Genomic DNA, 15,729 nt, shown 5'->3' on the forward strand with positions numbered 1-15,729 from the left:
GCTCCCAGATAACCGATCAGTGGCCTCCAAGGAGGCCGGGGTCCCCTTTTAGAAAACCCTGTCATAAACTATAAGAGGCTACCGTGCTTCTCTTGCCTGTTGTCATGCTGTCCCTCGAATTCAGCTACAACAAAAAATTCACGAAAACGGGTTTTAGATTTTATGATTTCATCATTATTCTCGACAATGAATGATATATATACGGGTGGTAAAATGTTATTCCAACAACATGATCATGTTTTGCAACTTACAACCAATATTTTATATTAAACTTTGTTTGACAAAGCCTCAAGGCCAAGAGATCTGAATACAAATATATATCAAAAATGCGAGGCCAAGAAAGTTACACTACAACATAGCCAAATGTGCTGTATTTACGATAGATAACAGGTTTACCAAAAAGCATTACATGAAAAATGGTGAAAAAAAAGATCAATTTAGCAATAACTACTTAGAACTTGGTGATATGCATCTGTTGATGATTTTATCTGTTTGTTTCGGAAGTTTAATGACAGAATTAATTGTGGTTGTTGGGGACGTTTCAAAAAAAAGGTTGAATGGAAAAAAGGTCTGACAAAATGTCAAGGTTTGAGAGTAGTAGAGAAGTGGAAAAAATACTCCCATGTGTTTGTTCTTCATTTGATAACCACGCCACAGAACTTCTCCGATAAATATACGCAGCAATTGCGAGAGGCAAAAATGCCAAGATGGGGTTTCAGCGCATTGCAAACCAATATTAGCGATTCTCAGATATATTCGCGCATTCCCATCTGAACAGCGTGGAAAGGATCATACCTATCTAAACACTTGAAAAACTATGTCAGATGAGCGTCATATTATTGAATATCAGTAAAGGAATAGTGCAATGGGAAAAGACATATAAGGCGTAACTTTCAGTAATATGCATCAAATAATCTTATTGTGGAATATATATTTAAAAACATTTCGTCACGCCAACCGCAGACCGAAACTTTTTGTCTCTGGCTGAGTTTAGATACCACTCATTAACTAGTAAGAAGCACGCGATGGAGCAGATAATACGGGTATCCATCCCCCATACGCATACCTTCTATCTTCACAAGGATATATTAATTTGGCCAAAGTCAATGCTGCACCTGAAAGATTCCGGTTTTTCCAAAAGAAAACACGTTACACATCGTTAGATACCAGTGGATGGTTTTACATAGCCTTGTTCCGAGTGAAAGACGAAGTCGAATATTCCAATCCATTTTAACTGTACAACCAAAATTGCAAAATAAGGCCAGGATTCGAGATTTTGCTTGAACAATGGCTAAATCAGAATAGATATCGAAGAAATCGGAATCAAAATCCAGAGAAAAAAATCTTTTAATATTAGAAAAAGGACAGCGCACAAGAGATCTGAAAATAGCAAGGATATTTTAACTAATATAATATACGGGATTGCTTCGGTGAATACTAATCTTCTATTCTGGCAAGATCTAGGAAAGACAAACACGTGGTTTCAACTTCAACGGTATATGAATAACGTTGGAAAAAAAGCTAGGGCGCCGATACCCAGGAAACGTCCATTATCACGCAACAGACCCTTGTTAACACCAAATACGAGCTCATTGGCGTTCGATTCATGCTATCACAAAACGTGTCAAATAGAAAACATTTGGGCGACAAGAATTCAACGCGGAACACCGGAAAATTATTATTGTAACATTGAATGTCGAGGTCACGTGACAAATCTTGACATTCTTCTTCGTACCTTTCCGTTTAACATTATATCAGGATAGGATATATATCACGCGGAGGGTAAATTCGCTAAAACGACTCATTTATATCGCCAGTTACCATTCCACTTCAGGTACGGGAATAGAAAAACAGTCATTAGCTTCAAATGCACAGACTTACCTCGGGGGAGAGAAAGAACAATAAGACGGCTTAACCACATTGTGAACTACTGCCTCTCTTCCGGCTACCAGTCCATGTCGGGAATGATAATAGTACACCAGTCATTTGTTTCAGATATATGAATTTCATGATAGAGAAGGCCGTAACCGACCAGCCGTTACGTGAGCCACTAAAGATAGAGAGGAGTCCAGCAAACCTCTCGCACGCAATTATCCCGCACATCATTACGGGATCCGGACCTGCGAAGCCGCGCAACCTCAAATTTGATCACAAAAATCTGTAACTGACTGAACGAAATAAACATTCATTCAAGCATGTCAAGCAAACGTCGAAAAAGAAACAGACAGTAATATTTATTGGTGATTTTTTAATCTCATTAATTCCTCTAAAACTACTGTACATAAATTTATCTTTAATACTTTGGGAATATATTGGAAAGATATTTTTTTTATAAACATAGCGATTGGAATATTAATTTTAAATATCTCTTGGGTCTTCTGGAGCAATATACGCCTAACTAAAGTGCAATCATCATTTAAAAATAATAAAAATAAATCTTTGTATTAAAAAAGATAGATAATAAATAATATTAATATATTTATGAATCATTGTATATGGTCAACGAAATCTTCAGGTAACTTATCTCAGGTAAAATCAGGATTCACAGTAATATAGCATAAAAATATTTATGCTAAAAAATTTGAATGTGAAATGAGCATGCATAATATGGTAGGTACACCGAATCACAATTTTCACCCTTCCATGTTGGCCTCTCAAGTTAATATTAACACTGTTGATTAGGTAGGTTTCTGATTAGAGCATAAGATTCAATAGCAATCGAAGCAAGAATAAAATTTTACCAGAGAGGAATGTCAATGACGACTTGGTCATATCAAGGATTTCTCACTGATATGTAATATCAATCCACTATACTGATCCAAAACTCTGGGATATAATAAAAATAAGTATTTGCAATATTTCGACAGGCAGATATTGTAAATCATATTTATAATCTGAAATTAAAAATCAAACATTCATAAGAGTGATAATCACAGGCCAATCATACTTTTATATATATATATATTATTACCCTAACTGATATGCGATTGCAGTGGTATAGTACATGATATCATATGGTTCACATAATTAAGGCAATGGGTAATCAGCTAAAAACTACAAAATAACATCTTGTACACATAATTAAACTGATATCAAAATATAAAAGGTAAAATATTGAACAAAAAATCCACACATAATTGGAGCATATATAGTGATAATATAATCCTAATCTACGTGTTTATCAAACAAGATTACTGAATGAGAAACGAACTATTAAAAAAAAAAATTCGACTTTATTCGACTGATTTATAATACTGAAGTCAATGTGGCTAACTCAGGCGATGATACAGATAATAATGTGTGGGGAAGGTTAATAAGGTCAGATCGAATATTTCGCAGTATTTCACTACAAATCATGTTTTCAAATTGGAGTTGAAATATTTGGGTGTCAAAATTTCTGACTTTATACATCGTGAGTCACATGGAACTTTTTTCTCTTATACAAAATACTGTACAGGGCATGAATGAAACATGCAAAAACATTCCATATTAATCTGGATTTGCTCACACATTCGGCAAAAGCAAATTCTAAAAATGTAAACAAATTTTATATTTATACAATAATGTTCAATAATTTGCTGTATCCTGTGTATCTGTTGTTGTAGCAGTGCTTGCAGATGTTAGTGGTGTGAGAGCAGGTTGTCCGCAGCTATCACCTGATTTTTTTGTATGCTCAATCAATGATAAACAGACAAATGCCCAGTTGTATAGCTGCTGAGCTGGAATGGAACCATGTCGAGCTACAGCACCGTGGGCAATGCCTTTTAGTAAGCCAGATATTCTTTCTGCAGATTCTTCACTCACTGCACCATCTGCTGTAGGGTCGAAGGTCACAATTTGTTGACGTAATTTTGTTGTTGCCAACTGTAAAAGATAAAACATGTACTCATTCTATGACTGATGTTTCAAAACAGAGCTGTGGAGTTCGGAAAAATTACAATCGACTTTCCAATTGTCTGTTGAGAATGCCTAGTCAATTTAATGATTCCTTTTGAATTCTGTGACTATAACTTCTTAGTCCTGACATTGAAGGGAAATCTATCAACAAAGTTTTTTAAAATATAAGGTTTTCTCATCAAAACTTTTTAGCAATATAAAAATTTGTATTTTGTCTATCATAGAAAAATGAATTCATTTTTAACAATCATCTCGCATCATCAAATATCATGAATCACCAAACTTCCTTATTAGGCCTGTGTTTTTTATAAACCATGCATTGCCTTCATGCTGATTATGGAGCCAAAATAAACTTATTTAACTTACTAGCAGAAGGAGTTAAATTTTGTTATCGAAAGGTAACTTTCAGACTAGGAATAGCATTTTTACAATTTTTGTTATATACAAACTGATACTCCAAATAACTGAAACTTTCACAGAACATCACAGTTAATTGAAGCAGAAGAAACAAGACAACCATCATTCGAAAAAGATGTTCAAGTTTACCTGTTTACACTTTACCCAATCTTGAAATTGCTCAAAATCTTCTTCTTCTTGGTAAAACAGCATCAAAACTGCTTTCAATATATTGTGAATCATTGGTGGAGGAACCTAATGAAAGTAAGCTGTTATTTGTATCATTAATACAATATATTCAATATGCACCATTTTCTAATTTCATGGATGATTTTTCAAAATTGTTGTTGTTGTCTTTGTTGGCGCATTCGGAGTTGTTGTAGTTGTGAATAGCAATTCTCAACAACTGATGAACCAATCATTTCAGATTTCCAGACCAAATGGATGGAAAACATGACTTACAAGACGCTCTTGAGACACACAATACACGATACTTCACACCACACACTATGACATTTGATAAAATTCTTTTAACATTTGTCTGGAATTATACTGACATTGTTTGTGGACACATCAGCTATTTCCCCTTTGTCTCTATATATTTGAGCATAGCTCTCTTTATTCTGATGAAAATAAATCAGTGGGTAGACCACACTAAGTGTTATCACTGGGCTGAACACTTGAATTGAATATAGAGTTATTTTAATAAGCTTGGACCAAGTTGGCTTGACAGCTGATGCATTGCGCTAAGCATCAGGAATAAATTTTTTGCATAGCTTCACAAGTTGGATTAAATCTTAAATGCTTACAATCACATCACAGGCAATCATCTTGCTTTTGTCAGCTGGGCATCACAAGTCATATTTCTATACATCATCACCAGAAAACAATTAGAGCAAAAAAAAACTAATACCTACCATAATATTGTTGTCTGAGCAGAATCTAGCATTATTACGGTAAGTTTTTTAAATATTCAACAACAACATGAACAATTCAGCAAAGTGATTCATAGGCCAACTTTGCATCTGCACTCCACAGCGCTAAGATTCAATTAAATAGTGGCTACCATATGATGCACTACGTTAGCATCACACATTAGACTTCAAGTTTATGTCATAGCCAATCCAAGCATATTATATTCTTCAGAAAACAGACTGCAGTCATTCCAAACCTTGGTGATAGTATAAACGGCAGCTTGTTCATACCCTCGTTTCAATCCCTGATAAAAATTGTAATCATGTCCTGACCTTATAATTATGTAATTCAGCAAATACATTTGTATCCAATTTGACAACATTCTCACGCAGGTCTGTCAACATGAGACGATCAAACATAATCTCAACCCTCGTTTCATCAGATGCTTTCTCTTCCGCCTCTGATTGAGAAAACGAAAGAAACAGTGAGCAGCAACTATCATGCATTTTATTCCAAAAATTCAGCCTAGGCAAAGGAATCCCAATGTTTTAATTTCCAATCTAATATAATATACCTTAGACTTGGAAGTTGGTGTATTGCGCTATACCAGTGGTTCCCAAACTATGTGCCAGTGTGTCATGAAAAGTCTTTAGGTGCACCGCAAGAAAAAAATTGAAATTGAATTCAATCAGGTATAATTTATAAATTCTACGCTGTCGAAGTTAGTCAGTACGGCATACAATTTATATTGGTGGTGGTAACTCTATTCGCAACATAGTGCTATGACTAAAGGCACAGCCCAAATTTTCAATACGGGTGGTTTTATGACTTAAAATTACACATTCAGAGGCTAGGAAATAGAGCTAAATTTTCAGCTGATAATAATTTTTCTGTCGCACAAATATTCATTCCATGACCGATACAAAGCTTAAAACTATCATGTTATTTAATTGCAACTCGCGGTTGCGCCGACTTACGATAAAATAATACTCTAAAATACCATGGTAATCCGTGTACACAAAATAGCATGACAAACTGCCCGATTATATCTAGTTTTGATTCATATTTTTGTGATGTTGCCAATTTGTCAAATTTTGGGCACTCCAGTAGTATGTCCAGTAGTATGGTCGTGTCCCCCCGTTTGAAATTCGTTTTTTTTATTATTATTGTTCTACGTTCAAACAACGTCGTTCTACGATCATAACAATCCGGTGAAAACTACTTTTTCCCAGTGCTTTATCACCTCGACTTCAATCATACCTTTTTGCTGTTAGTTACGTAATAATCGCTATCCCCGTGTATATGTTTGTATTCGAAAATGAGATATGTTACCTCAAAAAAGTAGAAATCGCGCGCTGTCGATGCGAATTGAAAGCGACAATAGCATAATGCTATCTCTCTCTCTCTTGTGACGAATACTCTCGTGCTTCATCATCTTGACGCAATGTAACGCCGCCCGTCTTCATGTTATAATAATGCAGTAGAAACTCGGAAAATCTGGATACAAAAATTATTTTCGGAAAAATATTGCTTCGATTAACCTAAGATTTTAACCGAAAACGCCGTACACATCCTACCGCCCCCGTCCACATTCTGATTTAAAACCATTTCACAATTATTCCATTTTTTATCGCAATCGAAAGCAGCCATGTGTGGCACGGCAATAACTAACAGTCGTCGTGAAAGGTTTTCAATAAACTCAGACTTGGAGTGCTTACACGACGTCGAGGACGTTTTTGGTTGAACATTTTTTACATTTGTTATCGTATATTTCAATTTTAGTCGAGATATGTTGTGCGCCTCGGCAATAAACTTAAAAGCAAATCCTGCCCTAATTAATTGTTTTCATCCTCAGTTTCGATAGTTATCGATAGTAATAGATTATTTCTTGCAATCTATAAAATAGCTTCTGAATATTATTTGGTTTCTAGCGGAGATTTTATCGTTATCCCGACGTCGTTGATAACAATATCGTTCATTTTAAATTGGAGGTATTGGTTTATAAACAAAAAATTATCGTCGGCGTTTATCGAAATTCTTTCAGGTCAGCTGTAATATATTGCCGAACCACACATGGACGACGACGCTAGGATATGTGCGCCATTTTCGGGATTATTATAAACACGAAAAAACAGTATTTGAAGTTTGCGATATTTGAATTTAAATTCGATTTGGACATCCCTGCATTAAATTAGTCAGTTTTTGTTGTGTTTCCAAAAATTAGTTGTAAACCAATTATTTTAATTGTCATTATGTCTTCCGGTGAGCTTCAGTTTGTTTAGAATTTTTCTGGGGTTAGGGTCGGGAAAAGGTCCATTCGCAAGAAGTTTTCAGTCTTGACGAATTCACCCAACGAGCAAGGCGCGGCACGAGGGAAATACTGGAGTTTATTCAAGCCGTGTTTCACTATCCACGAGGCGCAAAGCGAGAGAAACGTTGAAAATAATTAACAGCTTTTCGTTAGCAATTCGCTGGAATGTAATGCACGGCGTTTTGCTACCCACGAGGTGCAAGAAGCGCCGTTAATGAACGAGTACAAGGTAAGCGAAAGGCTGGGATTTAATCGATGGCGTTTCCCTTTTAACCACCAACAATTTATCGTGTTTCAGCGGGGCGACACCTAGTGGCGTTGCGACTTACGTCGTGGTTGCACTGTGTAAATTCCGGCCGGACCCCCCCGTTGAAAACGGCCTGGTTGCGCCACTGTACTACGGGAGTACCAAATTTTAAGCTTTTGTTGGAAAAATGACTTCGCTCTATCCAGGGCTGGGGAGCCGATGCGTTGGAGTAGTGCAGCTTGAACAGTCTGACTGCACCCCTGCATAGGCTTAAAAAGCTTCACCTAATTCTTGCAGTTTAAACCTACCGGAATTCCTTACAGAGGTATTTTTTAATTTGATTGGTCACTCCTTTCTACTCCAATGATTTACAGTCAGGTAAATGTGAAGTATGGTATAAACGTTCAATTTTAAAATGCTTCATATTTAAATTATAACGTTATTTAAATGTAAGAAGTGCACTAAATAATTTCGAGCAAAATTAGGGAACCACTGCACTATACACTAGTCACATTTCTGATTACACAGTGGGAAAGACTCTGTCATCGATGATCAGAGAATTACTGGACTCCTGTGCCGGGGTGGTTTGAAAAACCTCTGGTAAGCGGGACATTGCAAAAGTGTGATGGTTGCATCAGTAGACTGGCTAACCAATCCCAGTATCAGTCCTCAGATTATTATGAAATCATATCGAGCCATACCTAATATGATGGTCTTCTTTCCTCCAGAAGACTCTCTCAATACTTCTTTGTTTGCAGCTTGCAACAATTTCAACATTCTTTGCATTTCTTGTGCTTCATGCCTTGGTAGGGATCGCTGTTTTCCAAGACTTATATCTATCAAGCACTGGAAAAGATAAATGATAAGGATACTTAAGATAAATGTTTACAATTTAATTATGAATTAATTATGGCTGCAAAATATCAATCGATTTTCTTTAATATTCTAGTCTACCGATGTTGAATACTTGACATACAATGATTAAATCTGTAAGACTTAATGTTGAGAGAAAAAGAATGTAGAATTTAGATATTTGGCAGTGGTATGGAATATGGATGTTTATGTGCACAAAAACGATATCAAATATCAATACAACTTTTATTTATCATGAGCTTGGAAACCTGTGTTTAAGACCATATTACCTGACATCGACCCTGTTCTCCACGTAATGGATAGGCAGTGTGATATTCTCCATATGCATCAGCAGTAGTGGTTTCAGAAGTTTCCATGCATTTGAATAAATAATCTCTGAACAAGTTATCTTTGCGATATAATCGTGCTGGTTTGTTATATGTGTGCGTAACACCTATGAAATAAAAAAATCATGCTCTAAATAAAAATAAACTATGATTTTTATACATTGATTTACATTTTTTCCAAGAATTTCAGTTATGTGGATTTTACTACATCATAGCTCGCCGGATGAGAACAGAAGGGGCCTAAGTCACATTTTTGCAAAATTCACTTTTTTCAATATTTTGGGGCTTTGAGCTATGAGCTACAAGGTGGTAAAAATTTTAGCTGGACTTAGGACTGTAGAAGTTAAGGACAGAATGGGCCTAAGTCCAGCTAAAATTTTTAATATTATGAAATTCAGAATTTCAAGACCACCACCTTGTAGAGGTGGCTTGCCACCTTGGCTCAAAACTGAAAAAGGATAGTCCCAAGTTCAAATATGATGGGCATGAACATCAGAAATGAAATGTCCGAAACTTACATCCCGAAAAATTTCTTCATTGCAACTTAGGCCTAAGTCACCTTGTTTTACCTTGCATCCCATACAAAAAAATTCAGAAGTTGTTAAAATAACCGGAGCTCAGGTCTTTACTAAGTGTGAATATCTAGAAATTCAAAAATAAAAAAGTTCCAAATTGTTTTTTGCGTTTTTCTCAAAACTCAAAATTGTGACTTAGGCCTGTTCTGTTCTCATCCGGCGAGCTATTTTCCTAATTGTAATGACTTAAACTGCTTCAATTATCGCGTTTCAGTACCAGTATTTACTGGCATGCAGAGCACCACCATAATACTTTCAGTTTCAGTTGCTCAGTTATTTTGCTTAGAGACAACTGTACTGTATTTCTCGAAGAGAGCACATGTCCTTGCTTTGAGCAAATTCTCTTAAACAAATTATTGAATAAAATCATGATAGAACGATAGATAACTCAATTGCAATATTAGACAAAATGAATTGAAGCACATTATTATAATAAGGCAATTAAATTTAGATGAAAAATATGGCTGACAAGTAACATTTACAAAAAAATCAAACAAAAAATCAATGTGCTCGTAAATATACTTGGTGCGACAATCTATTTATAATACCCAAATATATGGCTTCAAGGAACTAAAAACACATCTTGGCATACTATAATACAAGCACATAGATGAAAAACAGATAAGCATAAATGACATTACACTTATCTTTTATAATGAAATATTTTATTACATACAAGTTGAATAAGGCTCAAGAGCTATTATTTCTAAGGACACTAAAATCTTTCTCATTTAACATTGCCCACCAAATTTTATTGCAATCTGGATGGTTGGTATATACATGTTAAACCTTCAACGTGGGCATAGTTAAGTCACATAATCTAACCATTGTTCACACAAAATGCATGCATTATAGTATCATAAAAATTCCACTGATTCCTGCAACATGCAAGATTTTGCAAATTGTGATATCAGGATAGGATAGGATTTACATATTTATCCCGGGGGAGAGGAAAGCCGATAAGACGGCTTATCCATATGGCGAACCACGGCCTCTCGTCCGGTTACCATTCCAAGTCGGGTATGGGATTAGTTATATTGTTTGTTTTCGGAAGCATGGACTTGGTGGTGGAGGAAGCCGTAACCGACCAGCGGTTATGTGAACCACCCAACGACGGCGAGGAGTCCAGCAATCCTCTCGCACATAACCATCCCTGCATGGGATTCGAACCTGCGAACCCATGCAGAGTAATTAGAGGTGCGGTGGCGAGTGTATTCCTAACGCTTAGCCCGTTGAGCCACACCGCCGCGCCGCGATTCAGTAAATACCTTTAAAATTGTCAGCAAACATCATTTTTCTCAAAACATTTCCAGAGTTAGATTTAGGATCTGGTTCAACAAAGTACACTGTCAGGTTTGTGATCAGTGGAGCACGACTGTGTATCCATGACATTGCAGAATCAATGATGCGAAGCAACTTTCTTTTCAAGTCAACATGATGAAATGCAGATGAAAATGCTTTGGCAACTCCCTAAAATTGTTTATATATGCAAAATAAAGACGGACTGAATAGCCTGTTGCTTTAAATTTCTCTGGGTGGTCAACTCTTATATACAAAATCTGTTGATGTTATAAATTAATCAAATTCATTGGCAGAATGTTATAGTCTAGGAAGAAAGTGAACTAATCAAAAATACCATGGTCATTAAAGTTTTAATAAACATTCATTTAAAAAATGACTATATTAAATATGTTAAAAGTATTGAAAAGTTCCAAAAATGAAAAATGAAGTGCTCACGTTCACGATAATCCAAAATTACAAACAATTCAAAATTATGCTCTGGTGATCACGTTCTGTATAGGAGCCAATGATAAAATAATTCTGTTTATGTCACTTTTCATTTTTACAAATATTACATTTTTACAAATATTACAGACGCATATGCAGCTTGCATTGATCTGTTTGATTAAAATCTATTTTATATAGGCCTCCACTACCATTTCATTATTAGTATTTGTGAACCAACAGTAAGCTCAAAGTAGTGCCTAAAATTGAGGTATGACTCACACTTTCTTTTTCAGACTAAAGTGTATTTTCATGACATGGATTGGGGTGCAGTGATTGTGCAGTCCACAAACACGGTCACCTGTACCCATACATTAATGATTCCATCAAAGACTCTTGAATACTAGGACTCAGTAGAAAGCAAACGATTTTATTACAGATTCTCAAAAAATAAGTCTGACATGGCAAGGAGGAGGACTCACTATGACCTATCATGATCATGATAGTCCATGAGGCCATATAATGTGCCACAGTCCACCCTAGTTATATTGCCCATAGAAATCTGAATCTTAACTTTGCCAATTAAATAAAAACAAATTAAAAAAAAACATACCTGATAAAAATTCAGTTCATGATTTGCAAAGACACTCCTGTCAGCAGGATCAATTATATTATCGATTCCCATAATTCCAAACACTCTGTGTTCTTCATCTTTGATAGGTATGAGTACAAGAGAAGCTTCTTTTTCTTCAGAAAGTCGCTCAGGATTCCAGAAATATATTCGTCCATGGCTATGAACCCGTGGAACATGGACTAGCTTTCCACGGCGTACACAGTAAAAACTGAATAAAATGAGATTAGAATAAATATAGGGTGACCCAAAAACAGAACCCATAAATTTTGCTTACTCAAATCACAACTCCGACCCCATCTCTTAACTATAAGACAACAAAGTATCAATTGAGAGATTTTTATTGTCTGGCAATGAAAGATAAAAATTAAATTTAGAACTCTGGTCCTGTCTCTAAATGTCTAAAATTCTGGTACTCCTGCATGTGTGCACCAGGTTTGGGTTAGGCCATAATTTCATTCCGATTTTCCTTATTTTAGTTCTATAACGAGTTCGAGGACTGTTTGTGTTAGCCAAGTGATAAGCTACTGTCCCTTCACACAACTTGATGTAAAGTAGGCGAACAAAATTAGTTACCTACATATTGGTACACATACTTCTGGAGCGCCAAAATTCTGATTTCTAAAATTTAGACTTAGGCAAAAGGGCAAAACCTGAAAATGCCTTCTGTCTTGAGCCCCTACCAGTAATATTTTTAAGCATATTCAGTATAAAAAAGGTTTTCGTTCATTCCAACAGTATTATAATGACTAGCTGTTTTATACAAGATATTTTCTATACCTTCACTCTGGGCAAAAATCACCACAAATGCCTCTGACAGGTAAGAAGCTGCCAACACTTTTGGAAAGACTGGAATATATACTAGATCGACATCACTTTCGCAATTTATCACAGCCTGGATGAGGAGGCAAGCAGAGTTGAGTCATTTGGTGAAATGAGTGAATTTCAGAAATATTACATTAGTTTTAGACGAACTTGGAACTTTATCACAATCTTTTTCGAATATGTATTGTTCGCCTTTTTACCTTTACCATTGTATTTGTTACTGTCAAAACAGGCATCAGCAAGGTTGTCAATGCTTGATAAACAGTATTAGTTTTTTGTGTCACCCTTCAACCTCCAATATCTTTTTTGAGTTTATATTTACTCTCTGTTACATTCTATGTGCATAGAGTATATTTTCAGTAAGATTGAAAAATAAACTACTGTATGGCAAAAATTTGAAAAAACTTACAAATACAAATAACAATTTTCCGTACCTTACGCCCCTCATATCTTCATAATATGCTTTTCCAATCATGGATGGAGCATTGTCTAGAGTACATGCAGTATATCGCAGCAATAAATCACCACGTGAAGGATAGAGTACGTTTTTTTCAAGAAGAGCAATATATGCACTTATCTTTTTCTGATTACCATGAGCTTCTGCATCCTGAACAAAAAAATAATAAAGAGAGGGTAATTTACCTATCTCGCGAACCAGACTAATTAGCTCAGAGATGAGTCTCCTTTAGCTCTGAGTGAGTGTGCGTGACCTGGCTTTGTGAAAAAAATCTAATATTTGGATAGAAAATGGAAAATGTTGTTTGCCATAAAATGGAGTCCTTGTATCATCTTTTCATTTACCTGGAATAAATATTGGTCCAAATTTTGAGGAAAGCCAATTAAATTAATAATAAAGCTTATTTTTTTTTGGTTCAACTGGAAAATGTTGAAAAATTCAACAATATTATATTTTTGAACTACATGACAAAAATTGGATAAAATCAAATAGGATTAAAACTGATTGAATTTCTTCAAATTTTTATACACCTTCACTCCAAACATGGCTCCAGGTCTTGAATATAGGTACATAAAAATTGCAATTACTTCTGGTCATTTCTGTGCATAGTCCAACATATGAGACCGATTACAATACTTGTTTACATTCTAGTGGACATACAAAACAAACAACATGATTTTAAGAAAAAATGAGGTCACCTTGTACAATATCTGAAATATAAATCGATAAACAGGTGCCATGGTTGCACCACTACATTCTGCTGCTGATTTGATTTGTCCAAGCCATTTCCTACGAGCTTCACCACGAACACTCTCAGCATGAGTACGTTCTACTGTTGTGATAACAAATTCAATAACGCCATCGAATACCTATAATATAACATTACTATGAATTTGACCGATAATATCGTCTTATAGTCAAAGAATAATTCTTTAACAATACTTCAGGCTTTTTGATCTTGTGTATCAGAATGGCCATTAAAACCCAAGGTTCTCATTAAAGCTGTAATTCAAAAAAGTCTAAGTCTCCGCAACTGGAATGGTTAATCGACAAATTAAGTACTCCCATACACGATCTGGAGCTAGTAACCGGGTAGAAGATGGTGGTTAGCCATATGATCAATATATAATAAGTCAATATATATTCATTCTTATATATATATACATTGGCAACTAGCATATGGGAATGATTTCATATTTATTTTGTTATTATTTGCATTTTCAATTTAAACCAAACACTTTCACACGTTCACACAAAAATTAGTCTCAAATCTTTGTTCCAATTTAAACATTTTTTTTTGTCAGGAAAAAAGTAATATTAGTTAGAATTTCCAACCTCTTCTCCTCCTGCCATAGCATCACATACAGCTGTTATATATTTGTGAAATTCTTTTCTGTTAATTTTACTGTCATGAAACCTTTGTTTTCTAAACTGTCTGATGGTCATACGACCACGTTTGAGTGCAGATGCCTCCATACCACCTTTGTATCTAATATAGAAATATAAACAATAAATCATACTGTTTTGGTTTTTAGTTTTATGAGAGAACAACAACAAGAGCACTTGACTTAACTATGTTGGTATTACAGGTTAAAAGGTAAATAGATGGAATTTACATTCAGTTTTCATAGTGTCATTTGGGCAATCATCATGAACTGTTTTATCAACGATATATAAACGGTATAAAAATATTGCTTGAAGATTGTGATTAATCTTACTTGGACAACACATCTTCAATTGTTTCAATATCGAGATATCCTTGGCCATCGTTATCCCATTTATTGAAAATGTTTTCAATCATTTCATGATGTTTTGCTGCCAGGGCTTCTTTATGTGCCTGAAAATCAAGATAAGGTGTACGACTTGGCTTTCAAAAGGAGTTTTTGAACATGAAAATCAGTCAAATCAGTTTTTAATGGGTATAATGGACTACTGCTGGTCGGAGCATTGGACCTAACTATGTTGGAATACACCACGCCCTAACCAAGGTGTAATAATAGACCTATTCAATATGACTTAATATACATTATTCGGAGAGGAGATTTAATAAGATGGTATTTTCATACAGCAGACCAAGGCTGGTTACCTGTTACCAACTGTGTATATCACTTTTAATTAATATTTAAAATATTCAACAACGCAAGTTTAAAAACTTGAGAAAAGAACTCAAGGACTCAATATCTTACTCGAGCCAATCTTAGCATTTTCTCTTCCTCGGTTTCGATATATCCAAGATGTATAAAGTTAAGCAGGCTCTCAACAATATGGTGAGTTGCATTGTCACTCAAAAATGTTTCAAGAAGAGCAACAAATCGATTCTTATTTAGTTGGTTTTCATCAAAAACACTCGTTATTCTGAGAAAATACATTTTGAGTTTTATTACGCAATTTTGAGTTCTGTGAAAAATATTATACTAAATCAGTCATTAGATATTTTAAGTGACCACTGATTTTAGGTGACCACTGGTCAGTTACAGCATCTTTCACCATCCATTTTCATTTGCTTTCCATTGAAACAGGGGTCGGCAACCTTTTGTCGCTCGCGGGCCAA

At 35.2% G+C, this 15,729-nt stretch overlaps 1 protein-coding gene across 5 annotated transcripts in view; it reads right to left on the reverse strand.

Moving 5' to 3' along the window:
* Positions 1–3,110: 3,110 nt before the first annotated feature.
* LOC120337575 (EF-hand calcium-binding domain-containing protein 5-like) overlaps positions 3,111–15,729 on the reverse strand; it is a 39,948-nt gene continuing 27,329 nt past the window's right edge. For all 5 annotated transcript variants that reach the window (XM_039405446.2, XM_039405414.2, XM_039405423.2 and 2 more), the window contains exons 19-30: positions 15,365–15,533; positions 14,897–15,015; positions 14,514–14,667; positions 13,877–14,047; positions 13,156–13,328; positions 11,879–12,107; positions 10,809–11,010; positions 8,909–9,072; positions 8,468–8,612; positions 5,541–5,668; positions 4,444–4,548; positions 3,111–3,864 (exon numbers count right to left, since the gene is read on the reverse strand). In XM_039405446.2, coding sequence (XP_039261380.2) covers positions 3,568–3,864; positions 4,444–4,548; positions 5,541–5,668; positions 8,468–8,612; positions 8,909–9,072; positions 10,809–11,010; positions 11,879–12,107; positions 13,156–13,328; positions 13,877–14,047; positions 14,514–14,667; positions 14,897–15,015; positions 15,365–15,533 — 2,056 coding nt within the window. In that variant the 3' untranslated portion in view covers positions 3,111–3,567. The remainder of the gene's footprint in view (positions 3,865–4,443; positions 4,549–5,540; positions 5,669–8,467; positions 8,613–8,908; positions 9,073–10,808; positions 11,011–11,878; positions 12,108–13,155; positions 13,329–13,876; positions 14,048–14,513; positions 14,668–14,896; positions 15,016–15,364; positions 15,534–15,729) is intronic.

The sequence above is a fragment of the Styela clava genome, chromosome 1 (genome assembly GCF_964204865.1).
Source record: "Styela clava chromosome 1, kaStyClav1.hap1.2, whole genome shotgun sequence".
In the NCBI taxonomy this organism is placed as follows: domain Eukaryota; kingdom Metazoa; phylum Chordata; class Ascidiacea; order Stolidobranchia; family Styelidae; genus Styela; species Styela clava.